General features: G+C 39.8%; 1 protein-coding gene across 4 annotated transcripts in view; it reads left to right on the top strand.

The window, feature by feature from the left end:
• LOC132828189 (chemokine-like protein TAFA-5) overlaps window positions 1-21,298 on the top strand; it is a 334,410-nt gene that overhangs the window by 160,337 nt on the left and 152,775 nt on the right. For all 4 annotated transcript variants that reach the window (XM_060845130.1, XM_060845127.1, XM_060845129.1 and 1 more), the window contains exon 3: window positions 13,019-13,146. In XM_060845130.1, the coding sequence (XP_060701113.1) occupies window positions 13,019-13,146 (128 nt within the window). The remainder of the gene's footprint in view (window positions 1-13,018; window positions 13,147-21,298) is intronic.

Consider the following 21,298-nt stretch of genomic DNA (forward strand, 5'->3'; position numbering starts at 1 on the left):
AATGCAGCCTGTATTTGCTCTGGAATAGCTAATTTGTTTTCTCCAGATTTGGAGATGCCGGTGTTGGACTGGGTGTCCAAAGTTAAAAATTAGATTGTTGATGAAGGAGCAGCGCTTCGAAAGCTAGTGCTTCCAATTAAACCTGTTGGACTATAACCTGGTGTTGTGTGATTTTTAACTTTTTGTCCGGGGAATTCTTAACTCACCAGCTGCCACACATTTCTTATCAGGTCTCATGTTTTTACTGCTTTCTTTTCTTATTGAATCTTGCTGCAAAGGTTTCTTCTGTAAGTTTTTTAAATATTCAACTCTCCCCTGCTGCTGACTGCAGAACAAGTGACATGAAGCTGCGTCTGAAGATGCTGAAAACTCTTCAGCTCTCCTCCACTGCCAGAATGTTGTAGGAGACAGCCAAATGAAATCTGCATGTTGTATGTTCAGTCACACTGTGCAGCTTACCATGTGCTGACAGTACTGCCACCACTCTGTTTAAATATAGGATTGTACAGGATCTGCTTGATTTCATGTGGTCGAGGAAGTCCATTTATTGGTCTAACTTGAAGATGCTCTTGTGTTGAATAATAAGTAGCCGATTCCGAGTTAGCAGGTAGCTACATGTAACATTGTAAACCTATAAAGTTCTGAGAAAGGGTCACCGGACCTGAAATGTTAACTCTGATTTCTCTTCACAGATGCTGCCAGACCTGCTGAGCTTTACCAGTGCCTTCTGTTTTTGTTTCTGATTTATAACATCAGCAGTTTTTCAATTCTTATAATGTAAACTTGTACTGCAGTGATTGAATATTAGAAGTTACAACAATGAGTTATTTTTCAAGGCTTTAAGGAGACCCTGGGTATTAGGTCTCACTCCTATGACATACTAAGTTGCTCTCCCAGAAGTGCACATGACATCATCATAGTGGATGGTACTTTTAGCATTCCTCCGCATTAACTATTTCAGACCCATTTATAATACGATACACCTTTCCAGGCTGCATCAGAGCATCACAGTAAAAAATAAGTGAATTATTATCAGTGTGCCAGAGGTGAATTGTAGTGACAACAGTAATGAAATGACAGAATCAACAAGTTTCAAATTCACAAATTATGAAAGTGCTCTGGAAAAATGATTTTATTTTGAGCAATAGTCTATTGGTATTGGAAAATATTGATCCATGATATATTTAACTATTTAAAGCCCAGAATGAAAGCCTTTCTTACGCTTGTTCTGATGCATGTGCTTCATTGTACTGTAATCTGTATCCAGAACAATCATTTGATGGAAAGAAAGATTGAGAGAGACAGTGTGAAAGGAACAAAGAAAGTTTGAGTCAAACCATTATGGAAAAGAACAGAAAAAAATTGTGCATTTGAGAATTTCGTTTGACTCTCATGAAAGCAGCAGAGTTTGCTTTGATTTACCCAAGCTTACATTTCCTTCAAAGCTTTCATATCTGTTGGCAAATTGTCCTACCTGCCCTGCTGGATACATCTGTTTGAAAATGAAGAATTGTTCAGGCCAGTGCTTCAAGTCAGAATAGTTCCTATTGATTAACTGTTTAGCATTAATAGTAAATTTTGGTGCACATCTAAAATGGAAAAACTTGCAGTCTGAACAAAATCACTAATAATTTTCCAGTTAAATTGAAATATAAAATTATAAAGGCAGAAGTATTTTTGTAGAGTGCATTCGTTTCTAAAGCTGTCAGCCAGTTTTGCTTTGTTCTCCCATGTATATTCAGTGCAGTACTACACTCTTAAAAGTTAGCTTAGATTTAGCTTAGTTCTCTGTTTGATGATTGCAACATTGGGCTATATTGTTTTTGAGATGCATTATTTTAAAAGTTTTTTTTGTACATGCTTGAGGAATTTGCAAGTGATGCTGAAAGTATTAAGAAATATTGGTAAAAAATCATGCAAATATTTGAGAAGACTATAAGACATAGGAGAAGAGATTAGGCCATCCACTCTGCTCTGTCGTTCAATCATGGCTGATAAGTTTCTCAACCCCATTCTCCCGCTTTCTCCCCATAACCCTTGATCCCCTTGACACTCAAGAATCTATCGATCTATCTATCTCTCAATGACCTGCCCTCCACAGCCTTCAGTGGCAATGCATTCCATAGATTCACTACTCTCTGGCTGAAGAAGTGTCTCCTTATCTCTTCTAAAAGCTCTTCCCTTTACCCTCGGGCTATGCCCTTGAGTCCTAGTCTCTCCTTCCAATGGAAACATTTTCCCAATATCTACTCTCTCCAGAGCATTCAGTATTCTGTATGTTTCAATTCAATCCCCCATCATCTTTCTAAACTCCATCGAATATAAACCCAGAATCCTTAAAAATTCCTTGTAGGATAAACTTTTCATTCATTGGACCATTCTCTTGAACCTCCTCTGAACATACTCCAGGGCCAGTACATTCCTCCTGAGATATGGGCCCAAAACTGCACACAATACTCTAAATGTGGTCTGACTAGAGCCTTATAGAACCTTGGAAGTACATTCCTGCTTTTATATTCAAGTCCTCTCAAAATAAATGCCATCATCGCATTTGTTTTCCTAACTACTGACTCAACCTGTAAGTTTACCTTGAGAGAATCCTGGACTGGAACTCACAAGTCTCTTTGCACTTCAGACTTCTGAATTTTCTCGCTATTTAGAAAGTATCCTATGCCTCTATTCTTCCTACCAAAATGCATGACCTCACACTTTCCCCCACTGTACTCCACCTGCTACTTCTTTGCCCACTTTCCTAACCTGCCCAAATCCTACTGCAGCTTCCCCACCTCCTCAATGCTACCTGTCCCTCTACCTATCTTTGTACCTACTTTACTGAGTTAATGTATTTTGTGAGTAGGTTTGATCCCAACACTGACTACTGCAGATCTCCACCAGAAACCAGCTGCCATCCTGAAAAAGACCCCTTGATCGACACACTCTGCTGTCTGCCAGCCAATCCTCTATCCATTCTAGTACCTTGCCACAAACACCGTGAGCTCTTAACTTACTTTGCAGCCTCTTGTGTGGCACCTTGTAAAAGGCCTTCTGGAAATCCAAATAAATCAAGTTTATTGGTTCCCTTTTATCTAATTTGCTCATTACTTCCTCAAATTCTAACAGATTTGTCAGGCACGAACTCCCCTTGACAAAGCCATACTGACTCAGCCCTATTTTACCATGCACTTCCATGTATTCTGCAATAATGGACTCTAAAATCCTTCCCACCTGTCTGCTCCACACTTCCCACTGCTCTATCACAATCACCTCCTACCTTCACCCATCTATTGCCATCCCAAACACCTTTCTCCCAGCCCACCCCTCCAATTTAATTCACAGCCCCTTTCCCCCTTCCCAGTCCTGATTAAGGGTTATGCCTGAAACATTGACTCTTTTGCTACTCTGATGCTGCCTGACCTGCTGTGCTTTTTCCAGTGCCACATTTAATCAACTCTAAAATCTTACTAACAACCAAGATAAGATTAACCAGCTTATAATTTCCTGTTTTCTGCCTCCTTCCCTTAAACAGGGAAATTAAATCTCCTATGTCTTAAGGTCTAATTTACCAGAAAATAGATAGGGCATGTCAGAAAGGCAAGGTCATGGTGATCATTGGGAACTTCAATATGCAAAAGGATGGGTGAATAATGTTGCCAGTGGATCCAAAGAAAGGGAATTCATGGAATGCTCACATGATGGCTTTTTAGATCAGCTTGTGATGGAGCCCACAAGGGAGCAGCTATCCTGAACTTAGTGCTATGTAATGAACCAGACTTTATAAAAACCCTTAGTAAGGGAACACTTCAGAGGCAGCGATCATAATATAGAGTCATAGAGATGTACAGCATGGAAACAGATCCTTCGGTCCAGCCCGTCCATGCCGACCAGATATCCCAACCCAATCTAGTCCCACCTGTCAGCACCCGGCCCATATCCCTCCAAATCCTTCCTATTATTATACCCATCCAAATGCCTCTTAAATGTTGCAATTGTACAAGCCTACACAGTATCCTATGGCAGCTCATTCCATACACATACCACCCTCTGTGTGAAAGAGTTGACCCTTATGGTCTCTTTTATATCTTTCCCCTCTAGCCCTAAACCTATGCCCTCTAGTTCTGGACTCCCCGACCCCAGGGAAAAGACTTTGTCTATATATCCTATCCATGCCCCTCATAATTTTGTAAACCTCAGTAAGGTCACCCCTCAGCCTCCAACACTCCAGGGAAAACAGCCCCAGCCTGTTCAGCCTCTCTGTGTAACTCAGATCCTCCAACCCTGGCAACATCCTTGTAAATCTTTTCTGAACCCTTTCAAGTTTCATAACATCTTTCCAATAGGAAGGAGACCAGAATTGCACGCAATATTCCAACAATGGCCTAGGGTTCAGTCTGCACTTTAAAAGAGAGAAGGCAAAATTGGATGTAATGGTATTCCAGTTAAGTAAAGGTAATTACAGGGGCATGAGAAAGGAATTGACAAAAATTGACTGGAAGCAGAGCCTAGTGGGGAAGACAGTAGGGCAATAATGGCAGGAGTTACTGGGTGTAATTGATGACACAGTACAGAGGTTCATCCCAAAGAAAATAAAGATTATCGGGAATGGGGGGGATGGGTGGGAGGAGGTATTAGACAGCCACGGCTGACAAAAGAAGTCAGGAAATGTATCTTAGAAAAAATGAGAGCCTAGGAAATCAGAAGATTGGGAAGATTACGATAACAAATAGAGGATAACATAGGGAGAAAGAAGGAAGGAGAGGATCAAATATGAAGGTAAGGTAGCCAGGAATATTAGAAATGATAGTAAAACTTTCCTTCAATACATAAGAAATAAACAAGAGGCAAATGTAGAAATTGGGTCATTCCAAATTGATGCTGGAAGGCTAGTGGTGGGTGATAAGGAAATAGCTGAAGAACTTAATAAATACTTTGTGTTAGTCTTCACAGTGGAAGACATGAGTAATAGCCCAACAATGAAGGAGAGTCAAGGGTCAGCGTTGAGTATGGTAGCCATTATAAAAGAGAAAGTGCCAGAAAAGCTAAAAGGTCTTAAAATTGATTAATCTCCTGGCCCTGATGGGCTACCTCCTAGAGTTTAGAGGGAGGTGGCTGAAGAAATAGCGGAGGCGTTGGTTGTAATCTTTCAAAAATCACTGGAGTCAGGGAAAGTCCCAGATGTTTGGAAAATCGCTGTTTTAACCCCCTTGTTGAAGAAAGGATCAAGACAAAAGATGGAAAATCAAAGGCCGATTAGCCTAACCTCAGTTGTAGGTAAAATTCTAGAATCCATCGTTAAATTCTTGGAAGTGCAGGGTTGGATGAGAACAAGTCAGCATGGATTTAGTGAGGGGAGATCATGCCTGACAAACCTGTTAGAATACTTTGACAAGGTAACAAGTACATTAGATGTGGGAAACCCAGTGGATGTTATCTACCTGGATTTCCAAAAGGGCTTTGATAAGGTGCCTCACGGGAGGCTGCTGAGTAAGGTCAGGGCCAATGGTGTACGTGGTGAGCTACTGGCATGGATTGAGCATTGGCTGTCTGATGGAAGTCAGAGACTTGTGATAAAAGGTTCTTTTTTGGAATGGCAGCTGGTGACAAGTGGTGTCCCGCAAGGTTCAGTGTCAGGGCTGCAGCTGCTCACTTTATATATTAATGATCTGGATGAGGGGATTGGGGGCATTCTGAAGTTCGCCAATGATACGAAGTTAGGTGGACAGGCAGGTAGTTCTGAGGAGGTGGAGGGCTGCAGAAAGATTTAGACAGTTTAGGAAAGTGGTCCAATAAATGGCTGATAAAATTCAATGTGAGCAAATGCGAGGTCTCACACTTTGGAAAAAAGAATACAGGCATGGACTATTTTCTAAACAGTGAGAAAATTCATAAAGCCAAAGTACAAAGGGATCTGGGAGTGCTACTGCAAAATTCTCTAAAGGTTAACTTGCATGTTGAGTCCGTGGTTAAGAAAGCAAACGTAGTGTTGTAATTTATCTCAAAAGGGTTGGAATGTAAAAGCAGCGATGTGCTACTGAGACTTGATAAAGCTCTAGTTAGGCCCCATTGAGAATACTGTGTCCATTTCTGGGCCCCACATCTCAGGAAGGATATATTGGCACTGGAACGTGCCCAGCGGAGATTCACACGGATGATCCCTGGAATGGTAGGCCTAACGTAAGATGAATGGCTGAGGATCCTGGGATTGTATTCATTTGAGTTTAGAAGATTAAGGTAGATCCTATAAAAACTTTCAAGATAATGCATGGCATAGAAAAGGTGGACAATGGAAATTTGTTTCTGTTAGGCTGAGGGATTAGGACCTGTGAGCACAGCCTTAGAAGTCGAGGGGGTCAATTTAGAATGGATCCGAGGAGACATTTCTTCAGCCAGAGAGTGGCGAGACTGTGGAATTCATTGCCATGGAGCGCAGTGGAGGCCAGGATGTTAAATGTCTTCAAGGCAGAGATTAATAAATTCTTGATCTCACAAGGAATTAAGGGCTATGGGGAGAGTGAGGATCAGCGGCATTGAAATGACCATCAGCTATTCTTGAATGGCAGAGTGGACTTGATAAGCTAAATGGCCTTACTTCCACTCCTTATGGTCTATGGTCTTATAGCAAAGTGGTTGACTTTTAATTGCCCAATTAGCGACAGCCCTGTCCTTGGCAAGCCTGGCCCCTCTGATTGTCTGTGGTAGAACACATATCCTTGATTATTCAGTTCTCAGACATGATGCCCTTGCAGCCACCACTTTGTGATGCCCAAAACATCGTATTTTCACTACAAGCTTATTTATCTCATTTCGTGTACTGCATCCAATTGAGTACATGAGGCTCAGTTTTGTTTTAATTACCCCCACACCCCCTCAACATTATTCCCTTATATGTTGTTCCTGAAGTTAGATTCCTGACCCTTTCTATATTCTCTGTCCTTTTACTTGTTCTGGAAACTTCAGTAACTTCTTCTGAGTCCTGCACATCCCATCTCTCCTCTGCCTTTAAGTCATTTTAAACTCTTTGCCATCACCCTCTTTAGCCTATCCACTAGGATCCTCGTCCCAGATTAATTCATATGGAGCCAGTCTCAATGGTACAGATTCCACCTGACCTACTACTGATGCCTGCGCCCCACAAAATGGGATAATTATCACCATCTTCACTAATGTTCCAAACATTTCTCGATATTTTGGGGAACAGAAATAGTTTCTAAACTATCTCAGTTTTTCTTGTACTTAGCAAAATCCCAACTCTTAAGCCACACCATAAATATCCAAGATTCCAGCTCTGCAGAATGTTAGTCTCAACAATCACTGTGGAGGCTAACACAAGCACAGGAGGGTAACATCACATAAAGTCATAGAGATGTACAGTATGAAAACAAACCCTTTTGTTCAACTTGTCCATGCCAACCTGATATCCGACATAAATCTAGTCCCATTTGCCTTTGGGCCATACCCCTCTGAACCCTTCCTATTCATATAACCATCTACTGTAGATGCCTTTTAAATCTTATAATTGTACCAACATCCACCACTTCCTCTGACAACTCAATCTATGCACGTAACACCCTCTGAATGAAAAAAAATGCCCCTTACGTCCCATTTATATCTTTTCCCCTCTCACCTTAAACCTTTAGTTTTGGATTCCCCACCCTGGGAAAAGAACTTGCCTATTAACCCTATCCATGCCCGTCATGATTTTATAAACCTCTATAAGGTCACCCCTCAGCCTCTGAAACTCCAGGGAAAATAGCCCCAGTCTATTCAGCCTCTCAGTATAGCTCATTCTCTCTAACCCTGGCAACGTCTTTGTAAATCTTTTACGAACACTTTCAAGTTTCATAACATCCTTCCTGTAGCCGGAAGATCAGAATTGAAAGCAGTATTCCAATAGTGGCCTAACCAATGTTCCGTACAGCCACAAGATGATCTCCTGACTCCTATACTCAATGCACTGACTAATACAGTCAAGAATACCAAATGCTATTTTAATTATCCTATCTTCCTGCAACTCAACTTTCGAGAAACTATGAACCTGCGCTCCATGGTCTCTTTGTTCAGGAACATTCCCAGAATCTTACTATTAATTGTTTACGTACTGCCTTGATTTGCCATTCCAAAATACAGTACCTCACATTTATCTAAATTAAACTCCATCTGCCACTCCTCAGCCCATTGGCACATGGGGATATCTGTATCAGCAAAACATCAATATTTTCAAAAGGTGAGAAAGTGAAAATGCAATGACCAAAGCAACCAAAGAAAAATGCTTACACAGAGCATTTAGCAATGAATTTGCTTGTCCATTAACTTTGCAGTGTTTCTCTGATGTGATGTTCATTTTGAACACCCCTCTTTAATCTAAACATGATGTCAGATACAATAATCACACCAAACCACGTATAGCTGAGGTCAATATTTTATGTGATGTAATAGTTACCAAGTGAAAAGATGTGTATTATAAATTAATATCTTTCTTAAGCTAGAAACTACGATCCTTGAAGCTCATGTGGAGTATAAACAATGATATGGACACATTGGGCTGGAAGACCTGTTTCTATGCTGTACATTCTGTGTAAATTTAAATTTCAGCAAGGAATTAATTGATTTTTTAAAAGCTGTTTTCACAGTTAATCTCTCAGGGTCAAAGAGCTGTTCACATCACTGCTTCAAATGGTGTGACACAGACGTTTTTGATTCCCCAAGAAACACCACAAGCCACTGTCTACACAGCCTGCACAACATTTATCAATGAGGAAAGCCAGATTGGCCACCCAGGATGTGGCCTATTGCACTATCTGGCCATGGGGGATCAACATAGTCTGTGTAGTGCTGCTAGAAGTGGTGCTAAGTGAATTAAATGTTCTGCTTCAGTGTTTTGGTTTGACTCTAACCTACACAGAAATCAGTGCACACATACACACACAACCATTTTTTTTTATCACTTTGTCATTGTGTTTATAAAAAGCAGTTTTCATTTCAAGGTCAGAACATTCAATAATGTTCTCCAGTGGTTTGTTCTGTACACAACCAATTTTAATCAAAAACTACACATAAAGAGCAAAAAAATGTTCTTCACTTAAAGCAAGGACATCACAGCATATAAAGTCAAGTTTACAAGCGTAAACATATGATCACCAGAATACAAAGGGCTCGAATAATTTTGGTGGAAAGTTATTGGATTTGAAGTTGCTTTTCAAAGAAAATCTATCTATGTATCTGTGTTCAACAGAAAGGGACAAATCAGTAAGAGTTATGGGTCAATTATCAGCTAATCACTTTTGTCCTGAGATTTTCAGTATGTACAATTTTGCATGTTGATTGATGCAGGCTAGACTGACACTTGGACATATATCAAGATAAAATGCATTTGCAAATAGTAACGTGGAGTGGTAAGTGATTTGAAAATCTAATTCTTGGCAAAATCTTGATTTTAGGCAAGACTTCTTAATTATTTTAAGTAAGTACCAATTTAACCAGCTTCCTTTGGTGTCAAAGCATAGACACCATTGTAATTATGTGAAGAAATGTTATGTTGCAAATCTGATGTGCATCTTAAGAGGAGAAGACGACGAAATTATCTAGGCGTTGAGTTCCTGACACATCCCACCTTTTAAAATGAGCCCATTATATTATATTGGAAAGTCATTTATTCATAATACAATTCTTTTGTAATTATATGAAATTTAATTTTGCAGCTTTTTATAATAAAATTCTGAATCCACAATTGCATTAGTGAAGAGTAATAATATTAATAGTTTTATAAACATTTCTCAGCCTAACAATCTTCAGAAGTAATGAACTAGAATTTGCTTAAATTCTTTTGCTATAAAGATAACATTGGCAACAACTTTTCTGCTTGGATTACTTAAATACCTGTGTTACTGAAGAACAAATCATTTGGTGCACCAGTATGCTCTTCTCAGTGATTACTCTAATCTTATTTAAAGGCATACATTCAATCCCCATTCACTTCATTCACCTTTCTACTTGGTGGCTAGTAGATCAAGAAAGTCGATGACAAATCTCTCTATCTCTGAAATTGGCATCATTTCTGCAGTCCAGCTTTCACCATTGAGTCTGACGTATTGTACTGCCATACTGCTCAGATCGCCATCAGCTGCAGAAGGATCAACCAGTTCTGCTTTGATGTATTTCTGAATATTGTGTCATGTGACTTCCTACAACCAGTCATCAAGCATTTCTGTGAATGTATCTCTTCAGGGTTAATAATAAAAAGAATGGTTTGACTCTTACATTTAATGTTTTCATTCCAGAAACTTGAATACATAATCAAGACTGACACTCCAGTGCAGTACTGCAGAAATGCTCCAGAGTTGCTGTCTTTTACCCACAATGTTTAATTGAGCTTGTCCTCTTAGGTAAATGTAATAGATACTTGGCACAGTTTTGAAGATTGAGGGCAGCTACCTTGATAGCCCGGCTGGGAGAACTGGTCACTTCCCTTTCATTGTACGAATGTATTTTTTTAATCTTGAAAGCCTCCTTCCAGAGGCAATATCTGTTAGTTATGGAGTTTAGGGTGTAGGTTTGCTCACAGAGCTGTAGGTTTGATATCTAGACGTTTCATTACCTATCTAGGTAACATCATCAGTGGCGACCTCCAAGTGAAGCGAAACTGTCATCTCCTGCTTTCTATTTATATCTTTCTCCTGGATGGGGTTCCTGGGGTTTGTGGTGATGTCATTTCCAGTTCATTTTCTGAGGGGTTGATAGATGGCATCTAGATCTATGTACTTGTTTATGGTGTTGGGTTGGAGTGCCAGGCCTCTAGGAATTCTCTGGCATGTCTTTGCTTAGCCTGTCCCAGGATAGATGTGTTGTCCCTGTTAGTTATATCTGTTAGTTATAATTAAACTAGCCCTAAATCCCATCAAACTTAGACTTTTCAGAATTTGTGTCTTTTACGATCTCTCTGGGGCAAAAAAAAAGGACAACACAACCTTGTTAAAGGTGCAGCATCATCACACTACATACAGAACAAGGCAGGTTATACTCCTGGAATACGTATCCCTGCCTAGAACCTGAACCAGTCTGAATACTCCAAGTAGGAGTACAGTGGTGGCGCAGGCAAATGCGAATATGCTACTTATCTTTGGTGCCTTAGCACACTTAAAGATATGCTGCAATTTTCTTTTTGTAAAAGAGAGCATAAGTATGTATGAAGCTAGACTTGTGCCAAATAAGTTGGTACAGGGTCTTAACCATTAACTCCGCCAGATGCTGACAGCAAATCTCAAATTGCTAGCTATGCATCACAGAGTTGGACTTAATGCTTGCTCATGGATGGATTTAGAGATGGAGGGGCTCATTAACACCAGTGGGTTGTCTGCCTGCATCATTCTCGCACATGGTAATGCCCATTTTGGAGCTTATTTTACATGGCCTGCTCACCAGTAGATTGTTTGAGACCCTTAAGTGGGCAATTCACATGCAATGAAGAGTCTCATCCTGCTTTCTAATGAAGTAGGATTTTTGGATTCTCCCCATCCGGGTTGTCCTCACTCTTCCACCCAGCCCCCACCTCCTGAATAGCAACTCCAACTCAGTGCAACTCCCGACCACCTTGATCAGGGTCTGCCAGCTGAGCACTCAGTGAGACACTCAAAAAACGTTAAATCCTGCTCCAATACCATATGCTTCTGTCACAAAGTGCTGGAGATTGCTCTTTTGGCCAGTAGTGTCCTGAACCACAATGGCTGTGGCTGAACCAATTCTCCCTTAAGCAGGCTCCCTCTCCCTGGTCTTTTTCTGGCAACGGGATGAAATTCAGCACCTTTTAATAACTTAGTTTTCAGTCTGACTTCCTCATTACATGAAATATTTTTTTAATGGAATAGATTTGTCTTCTTCTTAGTTTCTGTTTGGAATTTTGCACCCTGTGATTATTTTTGTGTTGCTGGTGAGTTGGACAGACACTTTGCGATGAAGTTCAAATGGAGTCAACATCACATGATTAGAGTGAAGAATGTTGCAAGGAATTAATTTAAAATTTGCTAGGAGCAGTCTAACTTGTATCTTCTTATAATTTCACAATAAGAAAATTTATATTGTATAAAGTTTGAAGTGCATCGTTGTTGCTGAAATAATCATGTCTTATTTGCCATCCAGTCTCTGAATCAAGCACCTTTAGAATTAGGATTACTACAGTGTGGAAACAGGCCCTTCGGCCCAACAAATCCACACTGACCCTCCAAAGCGAATCCTATCCAAACCCATTACCGTACATTTCCCCTGGCTAATGCACCTAACCTGCACATGTCTGTACACTATGGGCAATTTAGCTTGGCCAGTTCACCTAACCTGCACGACTTTGAACTGTGGGAGGAAACTGGAGCACCTGGAGGAAACCCACGCAGACACGGGGAGAATGTACAAAGTCCAGACAGTCACCCGAGGCTGGAATCAAACTGGGGTCCCTAGCGCTGTGAGACAGCAATGCTAATCACTGAGCCACCGTGCTGCCCTTTTAGTTCATCATATCTCAGCTCAGTGCAGAGTAATTTTTTTATCCATTTTGGCCTAATCATCGTCCTTAATGCCAATCTCTGAAGAGCGTTCTGTACTGCATCACTTTTTCTTTGCCTACTTTACTCAATTGCCATCTTTTAACCAACCAACAAGACTGTCAATTCAATGACAAATTATTTGCAGATTTTTTACCGTGTGCCCCCATCCAGTAGGATTGGATTACAGTGCCCAAATACATTTTATCTGGGACACAGACAAGCAACAAAGAGAGAAGGCTTTCACCAGTTTAGCCTGGTTTGAACCCAAGCAGGGTTTTCAGAGTCTTAACAAGTGTGATAGTGTGGCTTTTTGCTGGAATGGTATCCGAGACACATGTATGTGGATAAATCAGATGAGCATTTACCATTATCTAAGCTACTATACAGTACAATCTCCTTCTTGCATTTATTATGAGTGTTTCTTTTCCATCCCTCATAACCCTCTGATTAATTTTGCAGTTAAGTCTGATTATTCTCTCTTTTGTTTACAGTACGAGTTGTAAAGAGCAAGCAGTGGTGTGAAATGATCCCCTGTTCAGAAGGAGAAATCTGTGGCTTATTAATGAACAAGTCAGGCTGGACCTGTACACAACCAGGTGGTCGAATAAAGACAATAACGGTAGGCCATTCTGAATCTTTGTATCACAAATGTGGTTTTACATGATTTTATTTTGCAGAAATAGATTTTTACATGTGCAGAAATATAAGATTTTTTTTAATCTTCATGTACCTTCAAAAGCTGTGCAATAAAATTGCATTCAAATAGCACAGTTCACATTGTAGAAAATCTCAAGGTACGTCATAAAAACATTATCCACTAATCTGCCCTGATATATCCTCGTAGCTCAATGCTAAATTTTGTTAGATAAAGAGGCAGATTTTAAAGAGCATTTTAGACGGGAAAAGAGAAGTAAGTAGGTTTAGGGAGGGAATTGCAGAGCTTAGATTCTTGGCAGCTGAAGGCAATGCTTGCAGTGATAGGGTGATTAAAATTAAGTGGCTGCAGAGACCATTATTGAAGGAATGGAGATATCTCAGAGGGTTATAAGGGATGGAGAAGAGTACAGTGATAAGGAGTGCCAGGCAATTAAAGGATTTGAAAACTAGAAATGGATTAAGGTTTTGTTTAAGCTGGAGCTAATACAGATCAGTGAACATGAGTGATAGGTAAATGTGACTTAGCGTAAGACAAAAGCAGCAGAATTTTCAGACAGTAGAATTGGGAGGCCAGCCAGGACTGTGTTGGAATAGTCAACTGCAAACATAATAAAGTTGTGGATGAGATTTCAAGAGAAAATGAGCTGAAGAATGAAGTAAAAATAGACACTTTTAGTGATGGGAGGATGTGAGAACTGCAGATGCTGGAGATCAGAGTCAAAAAGGGTACTGGAAAAGCACATTGGGTCAGGCAGCATCTGAGGAGCAGAAGAATCGACGTTTTGGGCATAAGCCCTTCATCAGGGATTTCTCAACTTTCAGTGATGACAAAGGTACACGGTTAGAATTTACCTCAAGTGTGACATCATGGTTCCTAACAGCCTGCCTCAGCCTCAGCCTCAGGCAGAATATCTTGGAGAGGAATGGAGCCAATGATGATGGAACAGATTTCTGATAGGCTTCAAAAATGAAGACTTCTGTCCTAGATAAGGTGAAGATTCTCCTTATTCGATATGGGATTTCAGAGAATTAGTCTATTAATTTTGAAGCAGTGATGGTGTCAAGATGTGGTAGTGAGGTACAGCTGGATGTCATCAGTTCAAGTGTGGGAACTGACATAATATTTTCTGATGAAGTTGCTGAAGGTGAAGATTAGTGGATAGCCAAGGACAGGTTCTTCAGGGATACCAGATGTAATGATGAGATACTGGGAAAAGGTGATTCTTTGCAGAAGACTATTAATTGTAATGCCATATTTAACAAAATTAGCATATCTTAATTTCACAGTCACAGTGAGAGTGGGAAGCATGAATTGAAAGTAAAATATTCAGCGTAAAAAAATCATGTGTACAGGATTTAATATATTTATCACTTCAATATATTTTTATGTGCAAACATTCATGATGTAATGTAAAGCATGATTTATGATATCCTATGAAGAGGTAATTAACCTGAAAGTAAAGTTCTCACATATTTCACTTGCAAATGGATTAATAGATATCAATCCTCATTTTATGAGCATTATTTTGTTGACTGCTCATGAAAAGAAAGACCTGAAATGAATTACAATGTTATATTATATTTGAATAATACATTCCCCTGCGTGAAGAGAAGAAAATAATATCCTTAAGTGGGGGGGTGGGGAATCAATAAAGCTGACTCTGAAACGGTGTGTAACACCGAATTAAGCAAGAAAGAAAAAAAATAACTTGAATTTCTATAGCCTGTTTCTCAATTAAAGGATGTCCCAAAGCTCTTCTCAGCCAATGAAGTGTTTTCTGAGGTTTAAGCATTGTTGTGGTTTAGAAAACACAGCAGGCCTCCAAAATCTGAGACAATTTCAAAATTTTGTTTTAGTAGCATTGATTGACGGACAAAAATTTGTCAAGATACCAAGCAGGACTCTTCTGTTCTTTGAAAAATGACACAGGATCATTTCTTTGAGAATTTTTTCATTCATTTGAGAAAGCAGAAAGGACCTTTTTTTTTAAATGTCTTATCCTTGACAGTGTTGTACTCCTTCAGACAAAGAAAATAAACCAGGTTCAGCCGAGATTATTTGCTCAGCTCTCTAGAGTGGGAATTGATTGCACTTATATTTGATGTAAGATGCTTTCATGGACTAGCCTCATGTCTTACTATTGCTGTTGTATTAACCTATTTGGACCTGTTATTACACACATCTAAGATAAGTAGGGCCTGAACTCAGACCTCTGGTACCACAAGGGGCTTTATGATTGTAATTGTAGAAAGATAATTTAGTCAACAACAGCAATAATGGAATGCAGTAGATCATATTGAACTGAAATAATTCAGAACAATTGTACTGTAAAGAAGGAATCATATGCAGGCAACTTAAGCAAGGTTTAGGTTCACTATAGATCTTCGCATGGACCTTTCATTGCTGCTCAACTACAAATGTCATATTTAACAAAATTACCATATCTAAATTTCACAGTCACAGTGAAAATCCACATAAAAAAGGAAGTTATAAACCATAGGTATTAAACTTTTTAATATATTTAACATGTCAATATATTTTTATATGCAAATATTCATGATGTAATATAAAGTATGATTTATGATACCCTATGAAGTGGTAATTAACCTGAAAGTAAAGTTCTCGCATATTTCACTGGCAAATGGATTAATAGATATCAATCCTCATTTTATGAGCATTATTTTGTTGACTGCTCATGAAAAGAAAGACCTGAAGTGAATGACAATGTTATTATATTTGAATAATACATTTCCCTGAGTGAGGAGAAGAAAATAACACCCTGAAAGGGAGGGATGGGGGTGTGGGGGAGGAATCAATAAAGCTGAGTCTGAAGCAGTGTGTAACACTGAATTAAGCAAGAAAGGAAAATTAACTTGTGTTTCCAAAGCCTGTTTCTCAATCTCAGGAAGTCCGATGCTCTTTCGAAGGGTAAGCATTGCTGTGATTTAGAAAATACAGCAGTCCTCCAAAGAGACAATTACAACATTGTGTTTTAGCAATATTGAGGGATAAAAAGTTGTCAGGATACCAAGCACAACTCCTCTGTTTTTCTTTGAATAATGACACAAATATGAAGAAAACTTGTTCTCTCGCAATTAGTAAGCCATTAACTAAATGTTGGGAAGACACAGCTTTCAATAGTACAATTTCTGAGAATGTAAGTTGACAGTGGTCCAGAAAAAGTTAGTGAATTTCAAATGTACCTGTGATAATTATCCTTGAACATGTGATAAGCAAAGAATGAGTCTCTAAACCACTACAAATATCAAAATGTTTAATATCTGGCTACAAGGTGCTCATTTGTTAGAAAAAAAAATGCTCAATGCCAACAGAGAAATCATCAATTTGTCAATATACTGCTACAAATGTTGACATGCAGAGTAATGAAGTGCCATCAACACATTTGGTGAAGGTGAAAAAACCTTCTCAATATTCAAAGAAAGAGAAAGTAATAATAAATCACAAGATTAGCACTATTTGTCGCTACTTATTTTGTTATATTAAACATACCCTAAATGTTACCATTGCTATAGCAAGTAAAGAAAATGGAATTGAAAACAGCAAACTTGCCCAAATTTTATTTCATATGGTAAGAAAAAGAAACTGAATCAAATCACTGTACTTCAGGATTCAGTGCTCTTGTGTCTAAAGACAAAACAGAAAAAAAATCAGTGAATACAAACAACAAGGTGGTGGGCTGAAAATGTGTTGCTGGAAAAGCGCAGCAGGTCAGGCAGCATCCAAGGAGCAGGAGAATCAATATTTCAGGCATGAGCCCTTCTTCAGGGAAGCAGGAGAATTGACATTCCGGGCATAAGCCCTTCTTCAGGAGAGCAGGAGAATCGACGATTCGGGCATAAGCTGAAGAAGGGCTTATGCCCAAAGCATCGATTCTCCTGCTCCTTGGATGCTGCCTGACCTGCTGTGCTTTTCCAGCAACACATTTTCAGCTCTGATCTCCAGCATCTGCAGTCCTCACTTTCTCCAACAAGGTGGTAGGGGCTCAGTTAAGGTTGATGATTTACGATAAAAGAAAAAAACTACTGTATCTGTGCCTCACAACACACTTCACATTCAACAACCAAATATATGAACAAATCAACGGCACACCCATGGGCTCACCCACCTCTGGACTCATAGCAGAAGCGGTAATGCAAAGGTTAGAACAAACAGTCTTACCGCAAATTCAACCCAAACTCTGGGTCAGATATGTAGATGATACTTTTGTAATCATTAAAAACATAGAAATAGAGAACACACACTGGATCATCAACACCACACTCACAGGAATTCGATTCACGAGAGAGGAAGAAAAGGACAACCAACTCCCATTCCTAGAGAACACCGAACTGAGAATTCACCACAAAGGTATACAGGAAAGCCACACACACAGACCAAGTCCTGAACTACAAAAGCAACCACCCCAACACACACAAAAGAAGTTGCATCAAGACACTGTTCAAAAGGGCCACAACACACTGCAGTACACCAGAACTGCAAAAAGAGGAAGAAGAACACCTATACAATGTATTCGCCAAAATCGGATACCCCCGCAATTTCATCAACAGATGCCGAAGGGAAAGACAATGGAACGAGGATATGCCACAACCCAAAGGACTAGCCACACTACCATACATCAAAAGCATTTCTGAACTGACAGCCAGACTACTGCGACCACTAGGACTCATAACAGCACACAAACCAACAGCCACTCTCAGACAACAACTCACCAGGACGAAGGACCTGACACCCAGCATGAGCAAAACCAATGTAGTGTACAAAATCCCACGCAAGGGCTGCACAAAAAACTAGATAGGACAAACAGGAAGACAGCTAATGGTCCGCATCTATGAACACCAACTAGCCATGAAACGACATGACCAGCTATCCTTAGTAACCACACACTCAGATGACAAGCAACATGAGTTCGACTGGGACAACACTACTATTACAGGACAAGCCAACAGAGAACAGCCAGGAAATTCCTAGAGGCATGGCATTCAGTCCCAATCAATAAGCATATCGACCTGGACCCAATATACCGGCCACTGCAGTGGACAGCTGGAACTGACAACCGGAAGCGGCAGGTACAAATTACTATAAATGCCGGAAGAAACATCCCAGAAGCACTTCAGAGGAGGCTCCCAAGCACTGAGGATGTCACCTAGACTGAGGACGAAATGTCTGCAACACAAATTTCCTTCAGGTGCTCCGGTTTCCCGCACAGTCCAAAAATGTGAATTGGTCATGCTAAATTGCCTGTAGTGTTAGGCGAAGGGATAAATGTAGGGGAATGGGTCAGGCTGGGTTGATCTTCGACGGTCGGTGTGGAGTGTTGGGCCAAAGGGCCTGTTTCCACACTGAAAGTAATCTAATCTAATCTAAAAATCATGCAGTGGTACATTGGTACCCTCTCCCTAGATGTAAGCTATTTATTCAAGATATTCTGTGTGCTTGGCATTTGCCTGAAATAGTGAATTAGCCTGCTCCTGCAAATTACACTTGGCTCTGACCATTAATAATCAGATCATCAGTTTGGTGGGTGATGGTAGTGGTGACCAACCATGTCTCACTGAGTTTCCCCTGCACCAGACTGAAAACCAAGATTATTCAAGTGATCGCGAGTGAATTTCCTTACTATTTAGTGTCACTAAATAGTAAGATATTGAACAATACAGAGTAGTAAAGGTAATATGATGAACAGATCTCTGGAGGTAACATGACAGATGGACATGGCAGTTCGGAAGCATTCTAGATATTTTTCGTTATTAGTTAAACATGCAATATAAGGGCAAGGAGGCTGTGCTGAAGCTGCATTAAACAGAAGTTAGGTTGCAGGTAGGGTTTGTACCTTTCATGTTAGAAGAAAAATAAGATTTCGCTAGTGAGACCAGTGAGATTTAGGAAGAAGCTGCCAGGAATCCAAAATTATAATCATGAAGAAAAATCAGATAAGATAGAGTTCAGGATAGAGGAGATTGAAGGGAGATTTACTTGAGGTTGATAACATTCTGAATAGCCCGAATTTATGAATTGAAAGGGCCTATTTGCTTCACAGAGTGGCATATACCCAAGGCGAACAGATTGAAATTCATTGACAAAAGTGTGAAAGGGGTTGAGAATTTTTTTCACTCAAAGGATGATGTTGGTCTGGAATACATTACTGAAAGTGTGATAGAGGTAGATATGCTAGTTGCATTCCATAAGGGTATGTTGGATGTGCCCTTGAAGAAGTGTAATTGACAAACTGGACCAAGAGTTGGGAAGTGTGATTACACTGGATAACTGTTTTTCAGTTGCATGATGGGCCAAAGGAACTTTCTTTGATGTTTCAAATTTCTCTGATTATACATTGCTATATCATTGATATTATCCAATACAATAACTCAGGGAAACTCACTTTTGTACTTAGCAGATTTTTTTTTAAAAATGTGGATAGTCAAAACATGAAAGATTCTCTGTGGCTTCAGTCGATCACAGTTCAATAAATACCTGGATGGGGAAAGTGCTGAGAAACTGTACAAAATATGTGGTTGTAAAACTGTTTTGTAAGAATGAGGTGCATACTTCCCATGACCCAAATGATAAACTGCACATTCTGGGAGTGAGTGACAAAGAATTAAAGGGGACTATGTGTAGTGATTGTAACAAGGTCAGCAAGGTGGACCTCAGAATATGAGATCCCTGATTCAGGCTGTTAATTTGGTCCAATGGGGAGCTCTGGCTGATACATGGAAACAGGAGTTTAAGAGTTTCTGTTCACTCAGGGAGCTGGACCAGTGTCACAGACTCACCATGTGTAAATAAAGGATGACTTGGTGACAGGCTACCAGCTTCTGTGCAGCTATTTCACCATGTTATAATTTTACCGCTAGCCCATACTCCCTGTTCATGTAACGTCTCCACCAACATGACTGAAAAGGTATAGTTTGTTCATGCTTTCCATGAACATATCCAGTCTTTTCTGATCATGCAGAGGATCAAAATAAGAAATAGGTCAGCATAGGTCCCTCTCATCCACTCCTCCATTCAATACAATCAGTGTTATTCTTCTGCCTCAACTCCACTTCCCCACACTATTCATCCAAGGACAATCCATTTTCTGTTTGTCTAAACTCAGAACCTTGTGGTTTATAGGTAAGAATGTGACCAGCTGAGTTGCAGCTGACTTCTAGTCTGTGCTTAATATAAACAGTCTGATCAGACTGGGGCTTGAAGACACCACGACGTACTCAGTATTCCTTTCTTAAGGAAGAGAGAAATTTTTTTTGGTTCTCAAACTTTATGTTTATGCAACCTTTGTGAAGCACATGAATTGGGATGTATTCACTTTGATTCAGAATAAATTCAATGGATTTAAAATCTATTAACACCACTGTTCACGCATATTGGGATTCTCACTGTTGTCCTAAACACCACTGGATTCATAATTTTCAGTAGGAGATGAATAAGAATGCTGGGATGAAAATTAAAGCACTAATGTTAGAAAATGATTCTTTATGTCAAAGTATGCAGCAATTAATTTTAATTATGTAAAGCTAATGGACCTGGCAATGGGCAAGAATCAGAAAGGAATGAAGGAAATAGGAGACAGAGCTGTATGAGCAAGCTAAACTAGGGTGGCACAGTGGTTAGTATAGCTGCTTCACAGTACCAGGGTCCCAGGTTTAATTCCAGCCTTGGGTGACTGTCTGTGTGGAGTTTGCATGTTCTCCCTGTGTTTGCATGGGTTTCCTCCCACAATCCAAACCTGTACAGGTCAAGTGAATTGACCACGCTAAATTGCCCATAGTGTGAGCTGCATTAGTCAGAGGGTTGGTGTGGACTTGTTGGCCCAAAGGGCCTGTTTCCACACTCTAGGGAATCTGAACATGGGAAAGGGTAAAGACAAATGTCAGGATTGTTGTACATATGTATTTATTAAGATTTTTAATTTGCTTCATATGGCTTTTGAGCATATAGGAATATTCCATTGAATTATCTGATTGCTGAAGTATTAGTTGGCAGCTCCCTGAACATACTCTGCATAATCCTGGCAGGAGTCCCACTTTTCTGCTCCAAAGGTACTTGGCAATATCAGAGTTTTAACTCTTTTGTTTATCATCTATTTATT

This window comes from Hemiscyllium ocellatum, chromosome 26 (assembly GCF_020745735.1).
Source record: "Hemiscyllium ocellatum isolate sHemOce1 chromosome 26, sHemOce1.pat.X.cur, whole genome shotgun sequence".
Lineage (NCBI taxonomy): Eukaryota > Metazoa > Chordata > Chondrichthyes > Orectolobiformes > Hemiscylliidae > Hemiscyllium > Hemiscyllium ocellatum.